The sequence below is a fragment of the Cavia porcellus genome, unplaced genomic scaffold (assembly GCF_034190915.1).
Source record: "Cavia porcellus strain 051 isolate PalLab524CR breed Dunkin Hartley unplaced genomic scaffold, mCavPor4.1 scaffold_15, whole genome shotgun sequence".
NCBI lineage: Eukaryota > Metazoa > Chordata > Mammalia > Rodentia > Caviidae > Cavia > Cavia porcellus.
The window spans coordinates 65,473,132-65,493,081 of NW_026947498.1; the positions used below are offsets into that span (position 1 = coordinate 65,473,132).

Below are 19,950 nucleotides of genomic sequence, written 5' to 3' on the forward strand. Positions count from 1 at the left end.
CCAGGACATACGTAAACATAATCTATCTAAATGGAAAGGTAGTCCTTTTTGTTTTTTTGTCAGTACCAGGGATCGAACTCACACCCACAAGCTTGCAAGGCAGGCACATATGTAGCTGAGCTAAATTCCCATCCCAGGTGGTCCTTTTTTGAATAGCATTTTGCTTTCTGAATTAATTATCTCTCCTTAAAAATGACTGTTTTTTGTTTTTTGTTTTTTTTTGGGGGGGGGGTAGGAATCTTTTCTGAGAATTAAGTTTAAAAAAAAAAGGCAAATATTTCAATGGAAGGAAAGACATTTATCATGGATTTATCCACCTACTCTAGATACATTAGTAAAAATTATTATAGAGCTCTTAATTTTCAAACAGCTAAGATAGTTACATTACTCAAATTGTAAAATACCGTATATACAATGTTTGCTGTGAAAAGCTTCCCTCCTGCTGCACCTGTATCTCAGCTACCAACAGGCAGTCCATTATTAGTCTGCATTCCTTCTGAAGACATTTTATTCAAATCTAAGCAAATATATTTTGCTCCCACCAGGCATATATCTACAGCCCCAGCACTCGGGAAGCTGATGTAGGAGGATCACTGGGAGTTCAAGGCCAGCTTGAACTACATAGCCAGACCTCCTGTTCAACAAAACCAGCACCTCACCAAACTATATTCTGTTCCCTTTGTGTATTTCATTTAAGTACTGGAGATTGAACCATGAGAGCACTGAGCTATATCCTCAGTCCTGTCTGCTGCTTGTTTAAGACAGGGTCTTATAAACTGAATAGGCTGGTCTTGAGCTTGCAATCTGCCTGCACCAGCTTCTGAAACTGCTGGAATTATAATTAGAAAGGACTTAAACACTACAGTACCTAGTTTAACTGAACTGCCATACACAAGTACCATTTCCAAATTAATGAAGTGACAGAAAAAAAAAATCATTCCCTGCTTGTTTTTACAGACACAAACAAAAGCTTGAACTAAGATCCTCTACAGAAAATTATCAATATATAAGCATTTATTCTTATCACATAAATAAATACCCTGGAAGAAAGGTTACAGAAGCCTTTCCTATTGTGAGAACCTGACAATCTTACTACTCTGTTTTTCAGCTAACTTCAAACAGCTTTCAGATCACAACTTAATATCTTAATTACTCTGTGTTCACAGAAATCAGATTTCTGAAAATTAAAACTTACAAACAGAAAGACTTTTGTTTTAGAAGAAAAAATTTAACTCTTCATTATTTGTGATCATAGTAACTATTCATTTATAATTCCACACTGAGGAGAACTGAGAGTTCAAAGCCAGGATAGACTACTTGGAAGGTTCAAGCTAGCCTCAACTATATAAGGAGACCTTATCTCAACAAAGCCTAAATAAAGTACTGGCATCACTCAAGTAAAGAGTAAAGAAGTTAAACAACAAGAGTGTTTATGTATTTTGCATCTAAAATAAAATTAATTTGGATACTTCATGCTTTCAGTCTGAGCTCATTCTAGTAATTAAGCCCATCTACATGTGACAGAACACAGTGGATGAGTGGTTACCTCTGAGATGAGAGCCCACACAAGCCTCCTTGCCAGCATTACTGTAATGAACGCTGCCAGGTGATAATCAATGAGATGAAAATTCTGGAAGAGAAACAAAGATCTGTATCAGAAAGAAACCTGTGTGCATCAAACTGTGACCACTCCGTGAACAACAGTTTGCCCCTCTGGAGCATCATTTCCTCTCAGCCCCCTTGTCCTATCTCATCCCTGCTGCTGTTTGTTAAAAAAAAGAATAAAATAATTTAAAAAATATTTAGTGGTACACTTTTGCAACCCTAGCACTCAGGAGGCTGGGGCAGAAATGCTGTAAGTTTGAGGCCAACCTGGGCCTCAAACACAGTGAGCTCAATACCAGCCTGAACTACAAGATGAGACTCTGCCTCAAAAGAGAGAAAAAAATCCAAAGCAATCTGGACCTCAATATGTTTCCCTTCATCACTCTACCCTTATAGACCAAAGGAATCTGAAAGACCTTAAAGAAATTGCCTACTTTCTACTTCTCCTTTCATGACAAATCTGCTACAACTAATCACTATTTTAAACTATCTGGAATACATGGCTCTTTTTAAAACTTTACTATATTAAAAAAAAAAAGAGATCATAGCTTTGAGTTAAGTAACATGCTAAAGAACTGTGACAATAATTCATTTAAACTTCCACATTTATAATGTGTCAAACTTAATGGATCAGCTGGGATTCACAGTTTTTAGGAGCTACTGTTGTTGGCCTCTATTCAAACATGTTAACCTAATGAGACATCTACTAAACTCTCTATTGCTGGGCCTGGTGGCACACTCCTGTAATTCCAGCTGAGACAGGACAGCAGCAAGGCTGAAGTCAACCTGCATTAACTACATAGTGAGTTCTAGGATAGCCTAAACAACGCAGTGAAAACTTGTCTCAAAACACAAAACAATAAGCAAGTTCAAGGCCAGGAGGTACTACACAATGTGACCCTGTCTCTAACAAAAAAAAATTGTATTGTTAGTCCTTCTCTGTAACTTAACCTAGAAATATGCATTAAACCCAACCTCTTCCTCTTTAAAAACAGTAGTATTACCCAGATACCATCTATAATTCCTTCTTGTTCTAAGTCTGTATACAGAAATGTGACAATCAACAAAATGAAATCTCTATTACGATATTCTAGAATCAACAAAATTTGGATATATTTTCATTTTGATAGTCACAAGTTGTGCAGGCTTATAATTCCTTTCCAAATGAAAAGCTGAACTTCTCAATTAATTGAATAAATATGTACTTTGCATCTAAAATATGCCAGATACCCTTAAGTATATAGTGCCAAATGTAAAAGCCAAACTTCCCGCTCCTGAATCTTAACTTTACTATGATGTGAGAAAGAAATCAAACAGCAGAGATTACTGGTTGCCCTTCTGACATCAGAGTAGAATTTAACCGCAGTTGATTCCCCTTGCTAACTAAAGCTTCATTTCCTAGCCTCCCTCGAAAAACTACCTCTAGACAAGGACACATGAAGGATAGATTTAAAAGGGCTGAGAATGCAGCTCACTGTGGAGGTCTTCAATCCTTACTAACACAAAACAAGTTTCTTTCCATACTACCTTGAGGAATTGGGTCTGTATTTCTATACTATGCCCACTGGGCTAGAAAGTTTTAAAGCCCCTAACACACTAGGACATAGTAGCGCATGCCTGTAATTTTAGCACTGTGGGAGAACGAAGCAAGAGGATCACAAATACTAGCCCATTCTGCGCTACTTAGCAAGAAATTATTTCAAAATTAAAAATTTAAAAAGTCCCAAACACATACATAAATTATTCAGCACCAGTGTTCTTTCTTTGTCCTAGAGAAAAACGATCACATATTCATCCGAATCGCCCACTGCCCACCACCCATGCCTTGCTACATGACTAACCTTATATATTTATATAAAGAATCGCCTTTACATTAAGATAATCACAATCCTGCTAGATGGATGCAAAGAGTAGAAAAAACACGATATGCTTTTATGTATCTCAGTAGAGACAGCTATTCCCTATCTAAACATTTATTTTTGTAACAGCTACATTTATTTTCATAACAACCCAACTGTACTGGATGCAAGTTAACCATGTATATGCAGGTAACTATCCAGCCAATGAGTTATACAATTTTCTAACCCCTTTGCCCCAGGTAGCAACGCACACATGGATATGATGGGATCCTAATCATACAAAATTCCCTTTGTATTTGCCTCTGTTTTTCCTCATTTCTGGTTAACAGGAACAAATTACAGCTACCTGCTGGAAGACAACAGTCTCCACCAACCTGGGTCCCCTGACTGGCCACATGGAAGAACTTCACCAACCATGAAACTGCCTCAGGTTGTTAGATACTAGAAGCATTACACAATTTTGCATAGATTTGTTATATAAGCTGCACTAACCCAATTCAGCCATAAAAGGTAAATTTGATGGAATTGTATCATACCTGACACCTTACATTTACAGCAAACAATACAGGATAAATTTAAGTTTCAAAACCTTCTTGTGATATTATTATTTATTTAAATATTTTCTACATTTTTATTTATACGTTTATATCCTCTGGAAATATTTATATTTTAATAATCTTATGTAGTTTTCTTTCTGAAAGTAATCTGTGGTTCAGTAGAAAAACATCTACTAAAACAAAAATTATTAGGAAAAATAATTTTTTTATCTAGATTATTCTGGCTAGTTTCTTGCCTAAGTGACATAAAAAATTTAAAGTCCTATGACAACTTACCAGTGAAGTACAAGATGCAGGGTGATTGTAAGGATACCACCACACAGTTTTATAGATATTGATGTACTGAATGAACAGAGCAATCAATAGGTAGATGAAAAACAGAAATTCAAACAGCAGGTTCCCATCCATAGGCAAGTCGGGAATTTGGCAATGACGAACAGGACCTGGGGTGATTAAGGCTGTGATAGGTGGGACTGGAAGGCCAATAGCGCTACCATTCCTGAAAAAGAAAATCATGGTTAACACAAATGTCGACACTCTTCTGTGTCGCAGAGCACAAAGGGCCTGCTCCTCCTCCCTACCTACTTACTCTCTGTTGGCATTGCCCAGGCTCTATTCTGGGATCTTCTTTCCTTCTCTTTCTAATCATTTTCTTGGTGATCTATGGTATAGCTGTGGCTTCCATTAGCTGCTGTATACCAAAGACTGAAATTTCCCTGCAAAGAGTTCACTGCTGAATTTTAAACCCATGCTATCCAACTTCCTATTACACATCTGTATTTCTCCTACGGTCCTGACTCCAGTTCATGACCCATTTGTTAGCTTCCCAAATCAGAAAGCTAGGTTAGAGCTTTTCTTCCGTCTCTACAAAGCCAATCACTCTCTAAAGAACTGTATTCCACTTCACAGAATTTTCTTCAGAATGTACTTTTTCTCTCAATTCACTGTTTGGTTCAAGCATTCACCAATTTTTACCTAAATTATTGCAGTAATTCTCCTAAATTCAAACTACTTTCAGGAATCTTTATAAACTGACTCACTGGACATGGTTGGACATGCCTCCAATCCCAAAGCTTGAGAACCTGAGGCAGTAAAGTCACAAATTCAAGTCTAGCCTAGCTACATAGTGAATTCTAGGCCAGCCAGGATTACAGAGCAAGATCCTGCCTCATAAAATAAATAATATAATGAAATTCCAATGTTGCTCTTTTACCTAAAACTCCTTGATGGCTCTACACTGCCAATGGGATAATATTCAAAAAATGTTAGTAGACCCTATGGAGCTTTCTGTTTTACCAAGTAGCCTTAGCACAGTACTTCTGTACATGCACCCTCATACTCACGCTATTTACTTCTGGGAAAACAGAAACTGTTCTTTCCTGACTTTATTCCCTTTATATCCAATACCTTCCATAATTACCTTCCTTAATTACACACTTACTGACACCCTTCAAGACTTTTAAGAGGTCAGGAAAATAGTTCAGTGTGTAGCACATATCTAGCATGTAGAGTCCTGGGTTCAATCCTCAACACTACCACGAAAAAACAAAACAAAAACTTTTTAAGATGTTCAAACATACCTTTGTTGGGACTTACTCTGACTCAATCAAACAAAACTGATTTAATCTCAATTTTTATACCACCATCACACCTAAACTATGCTAGTATTATTGTACTTTTCATGCTGTTACATAATGTTTTGTATGCCTCTATGGCTTGGCTATCAGACCATAATCCCAAGAACAGAGACTATTCTTAGTTCACTGCAAAAATATACACTTAGGCTGAGAAGACAGCAGACCAATACAATCATGAAAAATCCCAGAAATAGCTGGGCTATCTGAAGTGAAGTTGGAGACAGAGAATAAAACTTCGTATTGTTCACATGCAGGGGAATAGTTAAGAGTTCCAGGGATCTGCTGCGGTTTACACAAAGGGGAAAATGAGTCTTGGTTTGGATACTTTGAAAGAAGATTCCACAGAAGAAACAATATTAGCGTTAGCTACCTTTCTACTTTAAAATTTCCAAACATGGGCCAGGAATACAGCTCGGCAGCACAGCAGCTGCCTGGTAAGCTCAAGATCCTGAGTTTGATTTCCAGTACCAAAAAAATACAATACAATAAAAAAGAATTTCCAAACACAAAATTCTAGCATTATTATATTGCATTGACAATACTTTAAACAACTCACGAGAACATGAACTCTGCTTATAACGCCATAAGCCAATCTATTCCCTCACTCCAGTTAATTATAAGCTATTGAAATAAAAAATGCTCAAGACACCTTACAAGGTTAGAAACCTCTAATATAAACAAACTAAAACTCTCTACTCCTCTTCAGTCAAAACTGAAGTGCAGCACTGTGGTTCTAGGACAGGGAGGTTTGGGTGGAGGTGTAAGCTGGGTAGATGAGGACATACCTGGTGTTAGCTCCCAGTAAGGCAACAGTGCGGGGGATACACACTAAACTTATCTGTTATGATTGAAGGGGGATACACACTACACTTATCTGTTATGATTGAAGAGTTTAAAATGTTATTAAAATTTTTTCCAAGTAAAACACACTACTATACTTCTGCTATTAACAAAGTCAATAGCTACGTATTGTGGCACACACTTGTAATATATTTTGGAGGCTGAGGCAGGAGGACTGAGACAAGTTGGTGGCTATTCTGGGCAGTTTTAGAGAACTCAAAGCCAACCCAAACTACATAGCAAGGACATTCTCTCCAAACAAAAGTTAACATAAAATTGGCCCTTATGGAGCTAGCAAACAGCTACTTAGTGAGTTCAAGGAAAGTCTGAACTAAAAAGTAAAATCTTGTCTTTAAAAAACTTAAGAAATCAAAATTTAAAAACAGAAAAGAAGTCAAATACTAAGCTTCAAAAAAATATTCAAAACAAAGTATAAAAGATCTACATTTGTGATACTCTCTACAGCTTTGGCTATTGAACTTGAAGCCAGAAGACAAAAGAGACAAAAGTCAAAGTGCTCCAGGGCAACAGTGGGAAAAGTATCCTTACATTAAGAAAATGCATGATAAAGATTTTCCCACTTAATCCATAAAGTGCAAAGTCTGAGAGCAGTGTCATGGTATACATGTGCAATTCCAGCATTTTGGGAACCTGGAGCAGGAGGATTTCAAGTCCAAACCCACTGTGGACAACTTGGTGACTTAGCAAAACTCTGACTCAAAAACTTGAAGGGCTGAGGATAGCTCAGTGAAAATGTCCTAGTTCATCCTCAGTATTGCACTTACTTCTGGCAGCAATGAGTTATGACACGACACATAAAATACTGCCCAGAAGCGTTCATTAGAGAGCCAAGGGTTTTGCTGGGGTTGCCTACATTGGTATCTGCTTTCTAACAATATCAAAGTTCTTGACTTTCCAAAGAAAATTAGATTTCAGCACAGTTGTCATTAGGTCTGCTTATAAAGGCTTGCACCTAGGAAGTTTGTAAAAACAGTTCCTTCCAATGACACAAAACTTTTGCTAAAGAGTGAGAATGAGTTTCTGTGCCTACACTGTATAAACAATGAGGTTTACGTCGAACACCTGCTTTGTCTTTGCATATAAAGTTCTGGTACAGGCCCAGCATGCTATAATTACTGTAATCCCAGCACTTGAGAAGCTGAAGCAGGAGCATGGCAAGTCTGAGGTCAGCCTAGGCAACTTTAGAGAATTAAAGGCCAACCTGAACCATAGCGAGATCTCATCTCACAAAAAGAGAAAAGTTAATGCAGCATGCTTAAACCTGGTCTTTATGGAGCCAGCAAGCAGTGCAATTTAGGTAAACGAATGAGTAACAATTCTAAAAAATAAAGAGGAACTGGAAAAAGACAGAAAGCAACAGTCATCTGGATAGGTTCAGGGATATTAACAAAGCTATACAAGGACTAAGAAAAGACTCACTCTTAGTTCTGTTCAAATAATCTCCCTCAACCAGGAACCCTCTAAGAAACCCAGAAATACAAAGGACATTGTTCTTCTCAGAAAAAGGACAACATCTAAACATATTTTTCAAGAACAAATTCCTAAAAAATAAAGAACAAATTCTTCCCCAAAGGTAAGAAAGTAGACTAAGAAACTATGTACTTCAATCTTGTTATCACCAAACTAGCTTTTTGACAATTTCAAATTTAACTTTACCAATCAGACCACAAACCCCTAACAACTCTCTTCAACTGACCTGTATCTTGCAAAATCAACTACTGCATATCATCCATAATCACACCACACTGAGCAAGTCTATTCCCCTCATCAATATACTAGATACTTCAAATTATTCCAGCTACTTCCTTTCTATGATAAAACAACTACATAAACTTTTTTTTTTTCCTCAAAATAATTTCTTGAGGTAAACAGGTCACAAAACTCAGTAAGTCTCAATAACTTTTCAAATCAAAGGCCAGGAATTTAACTCAGCAGCATAAGCACCTGCATAGCAAGTACAAAGTCATGAGTTCAATCCTAGGTTAAAAAAAAAAAAAGTCAATGAACTTTTCAAGTCAAGGACAGTTATCACTGCCACATAAACTTACTGTAAAATATTTTATTCCACCCTTCCATCTCAAACTAACTGCTAAAAAAATACGTTAAAGGACAAGAGCGTATAGAGAACAGGAGATCAAGCACGGTTAGAACTTTGAAACATTTTTTTAAAAAGAGCTATAATGAAGGCAGAGAAAATAATAGATCTACTGCTAAACTCAGTTAAAACTAGAAATAATGCTGGCACAGTGGTCCACACCCATAACCCCAGTTACTCGGGAGGCTGAGACAGGAAGCTCAAAACCAGACTGGGCAACTTAGTAAAACTTCCTTAAAATAAAAAAATGAAAAGAGCTGGAACTGGAGTTCCGTGGTAGAACACCCTTCAATCTTCAGTACCATCAAAAAAAAAAAAAAAAAAAGTGGCAATAAAACAGTCATTGTGGCACATGTCTATAATCCTAGCCCTCAAGAGACTGAGACAGAAAAATTGTCACAAGATTGGGCTATACAGTGAGTTTAAGGTCAACCTAAACTACATAGTGAGGATCTGTCTCAAAAAACAAAAAGAAAATAAAAAACAAGTTTGCGTTCCACCCACAGTTAAGAGTGGGAATGAAAAGTGCTTACATAGCACACATAAGACTCTGGGTTCAGTCCTTAATAGCAAAGTGGTTTAAACAAACAAAAACAAAAGAACACCATTCCTTTACTTAGGGAAAAAAGCAGAGCTTAGTTGACAAAAATTATCTTGACCAAGGAGGAACTGATCAGGTAAAAGCATCTCTGTACTGCTACATGATCAAGCCTCCTGCTGATTGTATGTTAATCTGGGTAAGATTAAAAAGAATTTGCCCCAGCACATGGGTGTAGCTTAAAGAGAGCTACATGGGTAGCATATGCTCAGCATGTCCAAGGCCCTGGAATCAATCCCGAGCACACCTTCCCTATCAAAGAAGAAATCATTCATCCTAATTTTTGAAATTAGGATAAATTTCCATTAAAAAGACCAAATTTGTTACTCTCATAAAACATGACACAAATCTTAAGAGGTTTAGGCTACTGCTGATTACTAATATTTTATGACAAAATTTTTTGACAAAATCTCTGAAACCCTTGATGGATCTGACTTAAAATTTTAGAATTTCATGTCAGCTGCCTTTTTTCTCCCAATGCCCAGAGCTTATTTTCAGATAGGGTCTCCCTAAGTTGCCCTGGCTGGCCTTGGACTCTCAAATTTCCTGTCTCAGTTTCCCAAGCAGCTGTGATTAAAGAAATGTGCCCTACAATCAGTTTTAATTTGGCCCTATCCCTCAAAAGGCCAGTAAGATAAACCATCATAGTTGCCTCAAACTATACTTAGAAACTCATTTTTTCTCTCCTAATAGCCAAAAGGGTGATAGCCAGAAGAATAGAATTTAGATTATCTGCTTTCACTTTTGGGTTCCATATCGTATCTTTCTACTGTCAAAGTATTCTAGAATACTTAAGCTTCTTGTCTTTAAAAATAGAATATCTACTTTGTCAAGAATAAAGCTTGAACACAGGGGTTTGGCTCAGTGGGAGGGCTTGCCTAGCATTTATAAGGTACCACACAAAAAGAATAAAGCTTGATAACCTAGTGTTGAAATAGACTTTTTTTATGTTACTTTTACTGATCATAAAACACTACAAATTACACTTAGCCTTAATTCTTCTTTACCTGTTTCTTAAGCCTGTTCCAGTGCCACAACCTCCTCCAACTAAAGTCTGTAAAGAAGGTAAAGCTGAACGGCTTAGCTGCTGCCGACTAGGGCCCCTCCTTCCACCGGGCATGTCCAGGAACCAGTCTGCTTCCAGTGCCACCTGTAGCTGCAACCCAGGTTAGTGGTTGTCAAGCTGTTTCAACTCTGAACAACAAAAAAAGAAAAATGTGAATACCAGTCAGTTAGCTACTTGTAAAGTATGCAATTTTTTAAAAAGTGAGTAAGCAGACCTTGTTAAACTGTATTTTCAAACGAATGCTCCCAAGTATCTGATTTATTCTAATGAAAGGACTAACTTGGATTTTAATGGGCCAGAAACCTAAATTCTGACCCAAGCTCTGTTAAGTCACAATTGTAGACTGACTTGTATTATATATAAGATACTATGATCAGGTGGAAGTTTTCAAGCAATGCCAACTTAGTATTTTTATGTTAAGCCACTTGAAACACAGGATTATCCCTGTCCAGAACGTCAGGTTTTGTTATGAAAGGATCTGGATTCAGAGATAAGAAGTGTCACCTATTATCTGAATTTAAGTTATCTTCTGAGTTTATTTCTTCACCATGATAAAAGATGTCTACAGTCAATTTTGTCAGGACTAACCAAGATGAATGAAAGAGCACGGATAGGCCTTTTAAAGCTCTTTAAAAAATGAAAGTGCTTTAGTAATCTCTCCATTTCAGGGAAAATATCGAAAGAAACTCAAATAAATTACTCCAAAAAAACTGATGTAAAATCATGCAGAAATTATTGAAACTCTAACATGAAAGGGCCAGTAACACACAAACATCCTCACTGAAACAAAAATGTGTTTTCATCAATCTTGGTAAAAATCATGGTTTCACTAACACGGAGATCCAATGTTTTCTAACCATTATTGTCACTAAAAACTTAAGAATCACACGCTAGAAAATCCTCGATTTTCAGAACGTTGCTACAGACTGATTCGACGTTCCCCACTCCTTTCAAACTACGGGCTAAAAAGCGCCAGGTGGGACAAGCCATCAAACTTGGATGTAGAGGAATCTCTGCCAGAGTAACCAGCAAAGGCGAAGAAAAATGAGGAGCTGCACAGTGTAATGGAGCTAGAGATGGTATGCGATGGGGGTACGTGGACAGTGAAAAGACCACAAACTTCCAACAGACTGGTTCCCAAAAACAGATGACAAAGTTGTCTCTGCCGCGCAGGGCCAACGAAGGGCCGGGATAGTCGGACAGCACAGCAACAAGTTAATACTCACGCATGGAGGAGGCCCGGCCGGTGGGGCGGGATCCCAAGGGAAGGCGGCTTTAGAGACTGGACCCCAGGCAACAAACTCTCCCCGCGATAAAGCGCTCCGAAGCAGCTGCTTGTACGCAGGCCGATCCCGCTTCACAAGCTGGGAATTGTTCAGGCTTCAAGTTGCCAAACCCAGACCCTGACCCCGATCCAGTGCCAGAGCCACAGCTAACCCTAAAGGCTGAGCCTGGCCCCGTCAGCACCCATCCTCAGCCTCCATTACCACAGAGTTGAGAAGACGTGGCAGCGCACGACGATGACGTCAGCTCCGCGCCCGCCCACCGCAACAGCCACCCAAACAGCGAAAGGCTCCCGGAAGTAGACCTGCAGCCCGGAGAGCCGCACGCCCAGCCTCCTGCGCGCACCTGCGCAGTGGGTCGCCGCAGCCGAGCGCACCTGCGCAGTGAGTCCTGGCAGACGGATGCTGCTCGCGGTTCCGCCTTCGCGTCCACCTCTGGCCAACGTGTTTCCTCTCCTGGCTGCTGTTAATAGCCAGCCGTCTTGCTATGTCACAGACTGCGGCGGGTAGCTGTGGACAACCTCTCGCCCCGGTTTCACAGTGAAGGGAGATTGGTGTCTAAGAACACTGGACAGTGAAGGAGACCAAATTGTAAAGCCCTGTCTCAGAATGCAGCCGTGTTCTTACTGCAAAGAAAGAGATGCTAAAGGTAAAAAGTGAATAGCTCCACTAGTTCCGTGACGAAAAGGAGACACCAGGGAAAAACATGAATTATGATTTATGGCAGTAAATACAACATTAAAATATCCACGCTTGAAAGCGCGCTTCTGGTTGTCCAATCAATAGCATCACTCTCCTCTCTCGGCATCAAAAAGTTAGCCCTGGCTTGCCCACTGCCAAAGATCTCTAAGCAGCACGCTCACAAGTTGGAGTGCCCGTTTGGAGTTTCATCATCAAAAATGGCAGCAAAACAGGCCACAACAAAAGTTACGTGTCTTGGTGGTGATATCTGACATATGCAAGATGCTAGCAACTTATCATCAAGTGATGGCCTGGATGTAAAGCCACCATGAAGACCATTTTTCAGTTTCCCATGTTACTTCCCTCAAAGTAACCTCAAAGCTGTTGGCATAACAATGCTGGACATCCTCAGTACCACTATGACATGGCTCAACAAGCCACACACTGTAGTTACTCACATGGCAGAAGGTCTAGGTAACCTCCATGTGATAGCAATAGGATCCAGTCGTCCACAAGAGAAGACCAAGAAGAGAACGCCTTTGTCAGAAGAGGAAGAGTTTGGCACAGTCAGATGAGGAGGTAGAATATGACCTGAACAATAGAGATGTCACTGATGAGCTCCACCATTATTTTGCAGAGACACAGTGAAGGGGGCAAGGATAGTAGCAGTTGGAGGCAAAGTGTATGAGTGACCCTATGTATGCAGACCACAACCTGCCCTGCAGTTGTTTGTACTACAATATGGACAGACAGGCCATATTGAAGGCCCTGACCAGAGGCCTTCAGCGCTGCATCAGGCTGAGATGAAGCACTTGTGTGGAGACAGTACCGCCTAGGCTATAGAGGTCTCAGTGTAGCTGAGTCTTGACAAGCACTGACCCGAAGTGCTGAGCCCTGAGCACAGGGACCCCAAGGGCTGCTTCCTGAAGAGTCCCCAGCCTTGACCACCCCACCTTTTCGATTATCATTCGTTTCTTCTCCTGTAAGTTTCTTAGGGAAAGAAGCTACTATACTGAGCTATAAACATGTTCACTGAAGACCCAGTAGGCCTCTCAGGAGCCATGTATTAGCTGATCACTGGGACAAAACACCTAAGCCCCACAACTTAAAGGAGGACATATTTATTTTGGCTCATTTTGGTTGCAGAGGGTTGAGTCTGTGGTCTGCTGTCTTCAAGGCAGAAACTGGTGGGAGGTTATGGTTATCCCAGGCAGCCAGGAAGCAGACAGAAAGAGGGACAAGCATAATAATTACCCTTGGAGGTCATGCCACCAGGAACCCACCACTCAACCAGGTCTCATCTCCAAACAGCACATGACTTCATCACTGAATGAATCCACTGATGAGTATAGTACTCCCATGATCCAGCCACCTTCCAAAATCCCTACCACTGAAAACATGAGGCTGGGGGGACATTTTAGGTCTAAAGTACAACAAAGTATGTGTTACATGTGAGCCACTTGGAAGTTGGCGTGAGTTGCCCACGAGAAACTTTCTCTTGACATAAAGTGACATAATAGTATTCATTTCATTAAAGTTCTTGCCTAGACATCAAAAAGTATATCCAAAGCAGAGATAACATACAAGACAGGGTATTAAGGTGGGATGGTTCAAATACCAAGAAAAGCTTTGAGAAGACCTTGGGTTTTAATCTCAAGCTTTATGAATGAGTAGGTGGTTTGTAGAAGAATGGTTTTCCCCTTGGAGAAGAAATGTCAGAAAAAGAGACGAATTGACTCCAACAGTATAGTATATGCTTAGCATATACCCTGGGCTCAAACCACAGCACCAAAAAGCAAAACAAGTAAGAAGTGGGTAACCATATGATGAATTCAGAAACTGCCAATAATTTGGCACTAGAGCATGAAAAATGAGCCTTTGTGTGAGTTCTTCCACTCCACAGACTTTAAGCCCGTCAAGAGCAACCCTTCAAATTGATTTGAATTTCAGACCATGCAGACAAAGAATAACTGATAATAAAAGTTAGTAATATTCTGAAATGCTCCTAGCATCTTAATGTGCCACAGATCTTTCATTCATGAATATATAAAACCCAATGTACATCATTATATAATTTCACTAATTTACTGCTTGGCATTTTGTACGTTTATTTTCATATTTTGCTGTTAACTGCTTCCTAGCTCAATATACTGCAACTCCTTACCTCTTTTCTACTGATTCTCCAGCATCTTTCCTTTCTTAGTTATTTCTTTCTTGCTAAGATAAAATACCTGATACCCACAAATTAAAGGAAGATAGGTTTATTTCAGCTCACAGTCAGTAAAGGTTTCAGGCTATAGTCAGCTGACTCCAAGTCAGAGCAGCATTTGGAGATCATCTAGATACAAACCATAACATTTCCCTTTTTTCAGCACCAAATTATGTAGTGGCACTGTGTACCAAGCTGTATCCTATGCAGGAGGACAAATCTACCTATCCTCCTGAAGCTTATAATCTATTAAGAAAGACATTTGTTTAATATATGATATTATTAGCCAGTGTGGTGGTGCATGACTGTAATCAAGTCTTGCAGGAGGCTTTGACAGGAGGATTGCTACAAGTTTAAGGCCAGACTCAACTGTCTAGTAAGTGTAAGGCCAGCCTGAGCTACATAATGAGATCTTGTCTTAAAACATTAAAAAAACAGTGCTGGAATAAAAGAAGCAGAATCAGTAGGCCACCACTGCTGCTGCAGTAGATCCCACTGCCCAATCAGGAAGACAATGGAGATGAAAAGTCTCATCAGACAGCCCTGCCTTGTGGTTGCTCTCTACATGACCAGTGGAAAGTTTGGCAACCCTCAGTCAGTTCTTCACAGATGTGCTGTAGGATCCAGGGAACCAATGATTGCACTGCTGTTAAGTATCCTACCTATTCCCAGGGAAAGGAGCCCATTTTGGGGAGACCTTGGTCCCAGGTCTAGTACACGTGGTTGTGGTTGATATGTGTTTGGATGGGTCAAAGCTGAAGCTTCCTCTCTGGGGATGTCACAAGGTTCTCTCCAGGGAAAGGTTTCACAAAGAGTGGAGAAACCCCCAAAGTCTCAAAAACTATCCTCTTATCTAGAATACCTGCCCAATATCTGTATGTCAAATTCTGTTGCCTTGCTTGGGAAGTTTTCTGCCATTTCTTAGGTGAAAAGTTTTTTTTCAAATGGCTTTTGCACTATTTCCTGCCTTTTGTTCACTCCATTCTTTTTTGTTGTTGTTTTTGTTGAGCCTCCTACACAATTTTTTTTATTTTGAAGTTAGTAAAATAAAACAAGACAGAACAAAGCCAATCAAAACAATGCAGTGAAATTGGTACAGAACTTTAGGGCAGGGTACTGGGATAACAGTAATAGGTTCCACAGTATATCTTGTTATCTTCACTATTCAATCAGATATAGCAAAATCAAACCGAAAATAGAACATTATAAAACCTATCAAAACGGACTATTGAACGTTGCAAGACAGTGAACCAGAACAAAGCAAAACAGTGAAAACAATATTTGCCTTCAAAGAGAAGACAGAAGGAAATCCCCTCATATTTACTATATTGCATACAGTCATCCTCCCAAGAGATGCTCAGACCTCATGCCTCAGCTCAGCATAACCAACCCAACAATACAGGCATTTAGCTGCTTTAGGTGCCTTACCTGCCATCAATTCTGGCAGTCCACAACATCTTCCAGTTGCTAATGGGGGAGGGGAGGGATGGGACCTTTGATTGCAGTAGGCTTACAGGAGACACTGAATTGATCTCTTCCTGGCATGTCCACTGCTCGTTTGCACCACCACTTACCAGGAGAGAGGGCATGTTGCTTTCTTGTTCAGCCCCCAAGTTCCAACATAGCTGGATCTCAGGAGACACTGACTTGTTCTCTTCCTAGCGCACCCACTGCTCGCTCTTGCTGTCGCTTACCAGGAGAAAGGACTTGTTGCTTTTTTTAAAAATCTAATCCTATGTTATTTTTTTTGCATCATCTAGCAGCTGTTGGACTGATTTTTTGATGGTCCCTTTCTATTTTTAAGAAATCTTTTCATGATCACTAACCACAATCCTGTCTTCTGTATCTGATATCTGTCCTCACATTGGTCCATTCTGCTCTGTATACTTTCAGTGGAATTTTAAATCTCCTTGATATCTGTTTAAATTTGTCTTATGGTTTCTGTATCTTCCTATGTTAGGCATTTATGGTTTCCATCACTGGTTTAAAGATTTTTATTTTTTTAAACTTTATGTGCTTTAGATTCACTAATCATGTCCTTCATTATGGTTCCAATCTATAAGTTATCTGAAAAGTTATTTCTGGGTAGGTTTTTTCCTAAAGATTCATTCATTTGCTCCGTAACTTCTGCTGTTACAACCTCAGAGAGTCCAAGTGGCTTTTGAACTGTTCCTTTCATTGTCTCCTGGGTTTGCCTGTGGTGAGCTGGAAGTCTGGGGTTTCATTCTGCTTCTGTGCCCTCTCATTTTGTATTTTTTAACTAAAATCCTAGCTTGATGCTTATAAATTTCTTATAGCTTTATGGCTAGGGTTAAGAAACCTTAAGAAATGACTACTTAGAGATGTCTTCCAGGTGTAGCTGGCGTTTAGGTTTTGAGTCTGTTGCAAAATCCTGCCTCTTCAGTTTTTTGAGAATGAGGAGATACTATTTATTTGGTCTGCCCCCTTCTTTGGCACTGATGAATAGTATTCTTTATGACACTCAGGAAATCTCAGTCTTGGCACATCAGGAATAACAACCCATTAGAACAATTATGTCACTGTGGTGAATGTAGTACAACCAGTAATAGCAATAGTATAAAACACAACATTGAAAATGACAAAATAATTTTAGATACAGAAAAGAAATACACATAGAATTCGAATCAGCTGTGATCAAAAGAAGCACTACACAAAGTCATGTAATATTCAAGATTAAAGAAATCTGACACAAGACTAGAATGCTAAAAGCTATTAGAGAAAAGATACAAATCAACTATAAAGTGAAGCCCAACAGAATCACAGTAGATTTCTCAACACAAATAACTCAAAGAGAGCTTGAAATAATGTATTTCAAGCCCTAAAGAAAACAACCTCTAGCCCAGATGGATGTACCCCATGAAACTATCTTTCAAAATTCATCAGGCAGTAAAATACTTCTCTTTTTTTTGTCTTTTTCACTTTTATCGGTACCAGGGATTGAACTCACGACCACACACTTGCAAGGTAGGTGCTTATGCCGCTCAGCTAAACCCCCAGCCCCGTAAAATACCTGACAACACCTGAAGAAATTTATGACCGCCAAACCAGCAATTCAAAAATGTTTGGAGGGACATTCCAGAAAGAGATAACAGAGACTATAACACCATGAACACCTACAGAATGAATCTACCCAGGCGAGGTAAATAATTAAACTGAGTAAATAATTGGAATCAATGACAAGAAAATATTACAAGAGTAAATCAATACATATCAGTTATTACCATCAATGTAAATATTAATTCACAAGTCAAAAGAAACAGATGGAAATAATGGATCAAAAAACAAGATCCAACAATATGCTGCATACAATAAACGTGCTTAACTGAAAAAGAAATTCACAGACTGAAAAATCAAAGGATGGAATCAAAATATTCCATACAAAAGGATCACAGAAAAAAGCAGGGCAGTTATTCATTTCCAGGAAAAGTGGATTTTAAGCCAAGACTAAGAGAGGGAAAGAAGGTCACTACATACTTGGAAAGGAAATAAACCAAGAGAAAGAGATAGGAAACACAAATATATATTCAACAAATATCAACACACCCAACTACATAAAACAAATTTTAACAAACTGAAATAAGCACTAATAACAGTTGTAAGGGAGGAACTCAATGCTCCATTTTACAAATAGAAAGATGAATTAGACAAAAGATCAATAAAGAAATAGAACTAAACCAAACATGTGAACAAATGAGTTTGGTAGGTGTGTAGAGAATGTTCTACCCAACAACATCAGAACAAACATATTCTCAGCTACACATGGGACGTTCTTAAAAACAGATCACATACTAGCTCATAGAACGTCCTTGAGTGGACCCTTGACTTATGGACTCACTTTGTTTCTCAATTCAAGGGTCAGGGCCTTCTATATAGCCTTCAAAGTTTCTCTTCAGTGTACAGGCAGATTTCAGTGTCCTTAGAGAGGCAGTAGGCCAGGCTTTTTCAAGTAACTCCATATAGGAAAGGATGTTGTAATGTTCCTTTAAGGGTTAAATCTGTATCTGAGACTATCTGGAAGCACAAGTGGCCGGGATTCAAGTCATGCCTCAAGACTTTGTTCATAAATTAAAATTTCAGAAAAAAATTCAAAAACAATTTCAGTCATAACCCAAGGTTGTTCATATGTCAGGCTGATTGCAACCAGAGAGCCCACTGTAAATGCAAAGGAACTAAATTTATCCCAGACATATTATCAGACCACAGTAAAATAAAATTGGAAATTAATGGTAAATGAAACCACAAAAAATTCATAAACACATGGAAATTAAATAATACCCTCCTCAACAACCAATGGGTTACAGATGAAATTAAAGAAGAAATTACAGTTTCTACAACTAAGTGATAATGCCAGTACAACATTCTGTAACTTATGAGCCTCAATGAAGGCAGTGATTGTCTTAGTTACTCTTCTTGCTGAGACAAAATACCTGACACCCAAGGTTAAAAGAGGAAAAGTTTATTTAGCTCACAGAAATTTCATAATTAGTTGACTCTAAGAGTGGTAAATGGCATAGCATAACAGTTTATGGTGAGAGAAGATAGTAAAATCAGTAACTGAATGTTAATAGCATCTTTTGCACCTTTATGCTCTATCCAGGTTGCTGGGATTAGGGTAGTACCAATCCAATCCACAGACTGATCTAGCAATTACCCAACCTTAATCCCAGCACCCTCCACTCTCCTATTTTACCTCCAATTAATCATATACTCTAGATTCAGACATCTTCAGAAAAACTCTATGACTGCATGAGGTTTTGGGGTGGCACATCTAGATGTTGTAAACCCCCCCCCGAAAAAAACAAGGCCCCATGAGATGAAAAACAGGGCACGATCATGTCAATTTAAAAAGAAGTGCTTTTATTTTAGCTGGCCCAGTGACACAGTGCAGATAGAACTTGCAAAGCTGTGCAACTGAGTTAAAATTTTGACTGATTTTTATAGTTCATTTATGATTAGCTCATTGATCATTAAGTACGCAGTGATGAGAAACAGAAACAAGGTGGGCCTTTGTTCCCCTTTCCTTGAGGTCAGAGGCATTTCACAGTGGGTGGTTAGCCAATTCATAGCCCTTGGTCTGCCAATTCCAGGAACATTTGTCTCTCATAAAGGGAACAATGGTTGACACAGCATCATTTGTCTCTTACAAAGGGAACGAAGGTTGACACAGCAAACAGGTTACTAAGGTGGGGGGGGGACAACGCATACAGAACAGCATGACGATGCGGTCAGTTAATCTATAACTGTGTGGTTGGTGCTTGGTTACTAGGGCAATAAGCACAGAGCATAACAGTAGACACAAACCATAACAGTGATGCATTTCCATATCAGAAAAGCAGTGAGATCATATAAAATTACATTGTACTTTAAGCTTCTAGAAAAAGAAGATCTAGTCAAGCCCAAAACTCATACAAGGGAGAAAATTACAAAGATCAGAGCAAAACTTAATGCAATTGAGATTAAAAAAACAATACAAAGAAT

The 19,950-nt window shown here is 39.0% G+C and overlaps 1 protein-coding gene across 5 annotated transcripts in view; it reads right to left on the reverse strand.

Moving 5' to 3' along the window:
- The window catches only part of Tmem39a (transmembrane protein 39A), a 52,784-nt gene extending 40,986 nt beyond the window's left edge, over positions 1-11,798 (reverse strand). For 4 of the 5 annotated variants that reach the window (XR_010039444.1, XR_010039445.1, XR_010039443.1 and 1 more), the window contains exons 1-4: positions 11,505-11,798; positions 10,220-10,406; positions 4,298-4,520; positions 1,547-1,630 (exon numbers count right to left, since the gene is read on the reverse strand). Coding sequence is in view for 1 of the 5 variants with exons in the window: in XM_003469290.5 (XP_003469338.1) it covers positions 1,547-1,630; positions 4,298-4,520; positions 10,220-10,332 (420 nt within the window). In the remaining 4 variants the exon portion in view is untranslated. The remainder of the gene's footprint in view (positions 1-1,546; positions 1,631-4,297; positions 4,521-10,219; positions 10,407-11,504) is intronic. The other variant, XM_003469290.5, reaches the window with a different exon arrangement.
- Between the last annotated feature and the right edge of the window lie 8,152 nt (positions 11,799-19,950).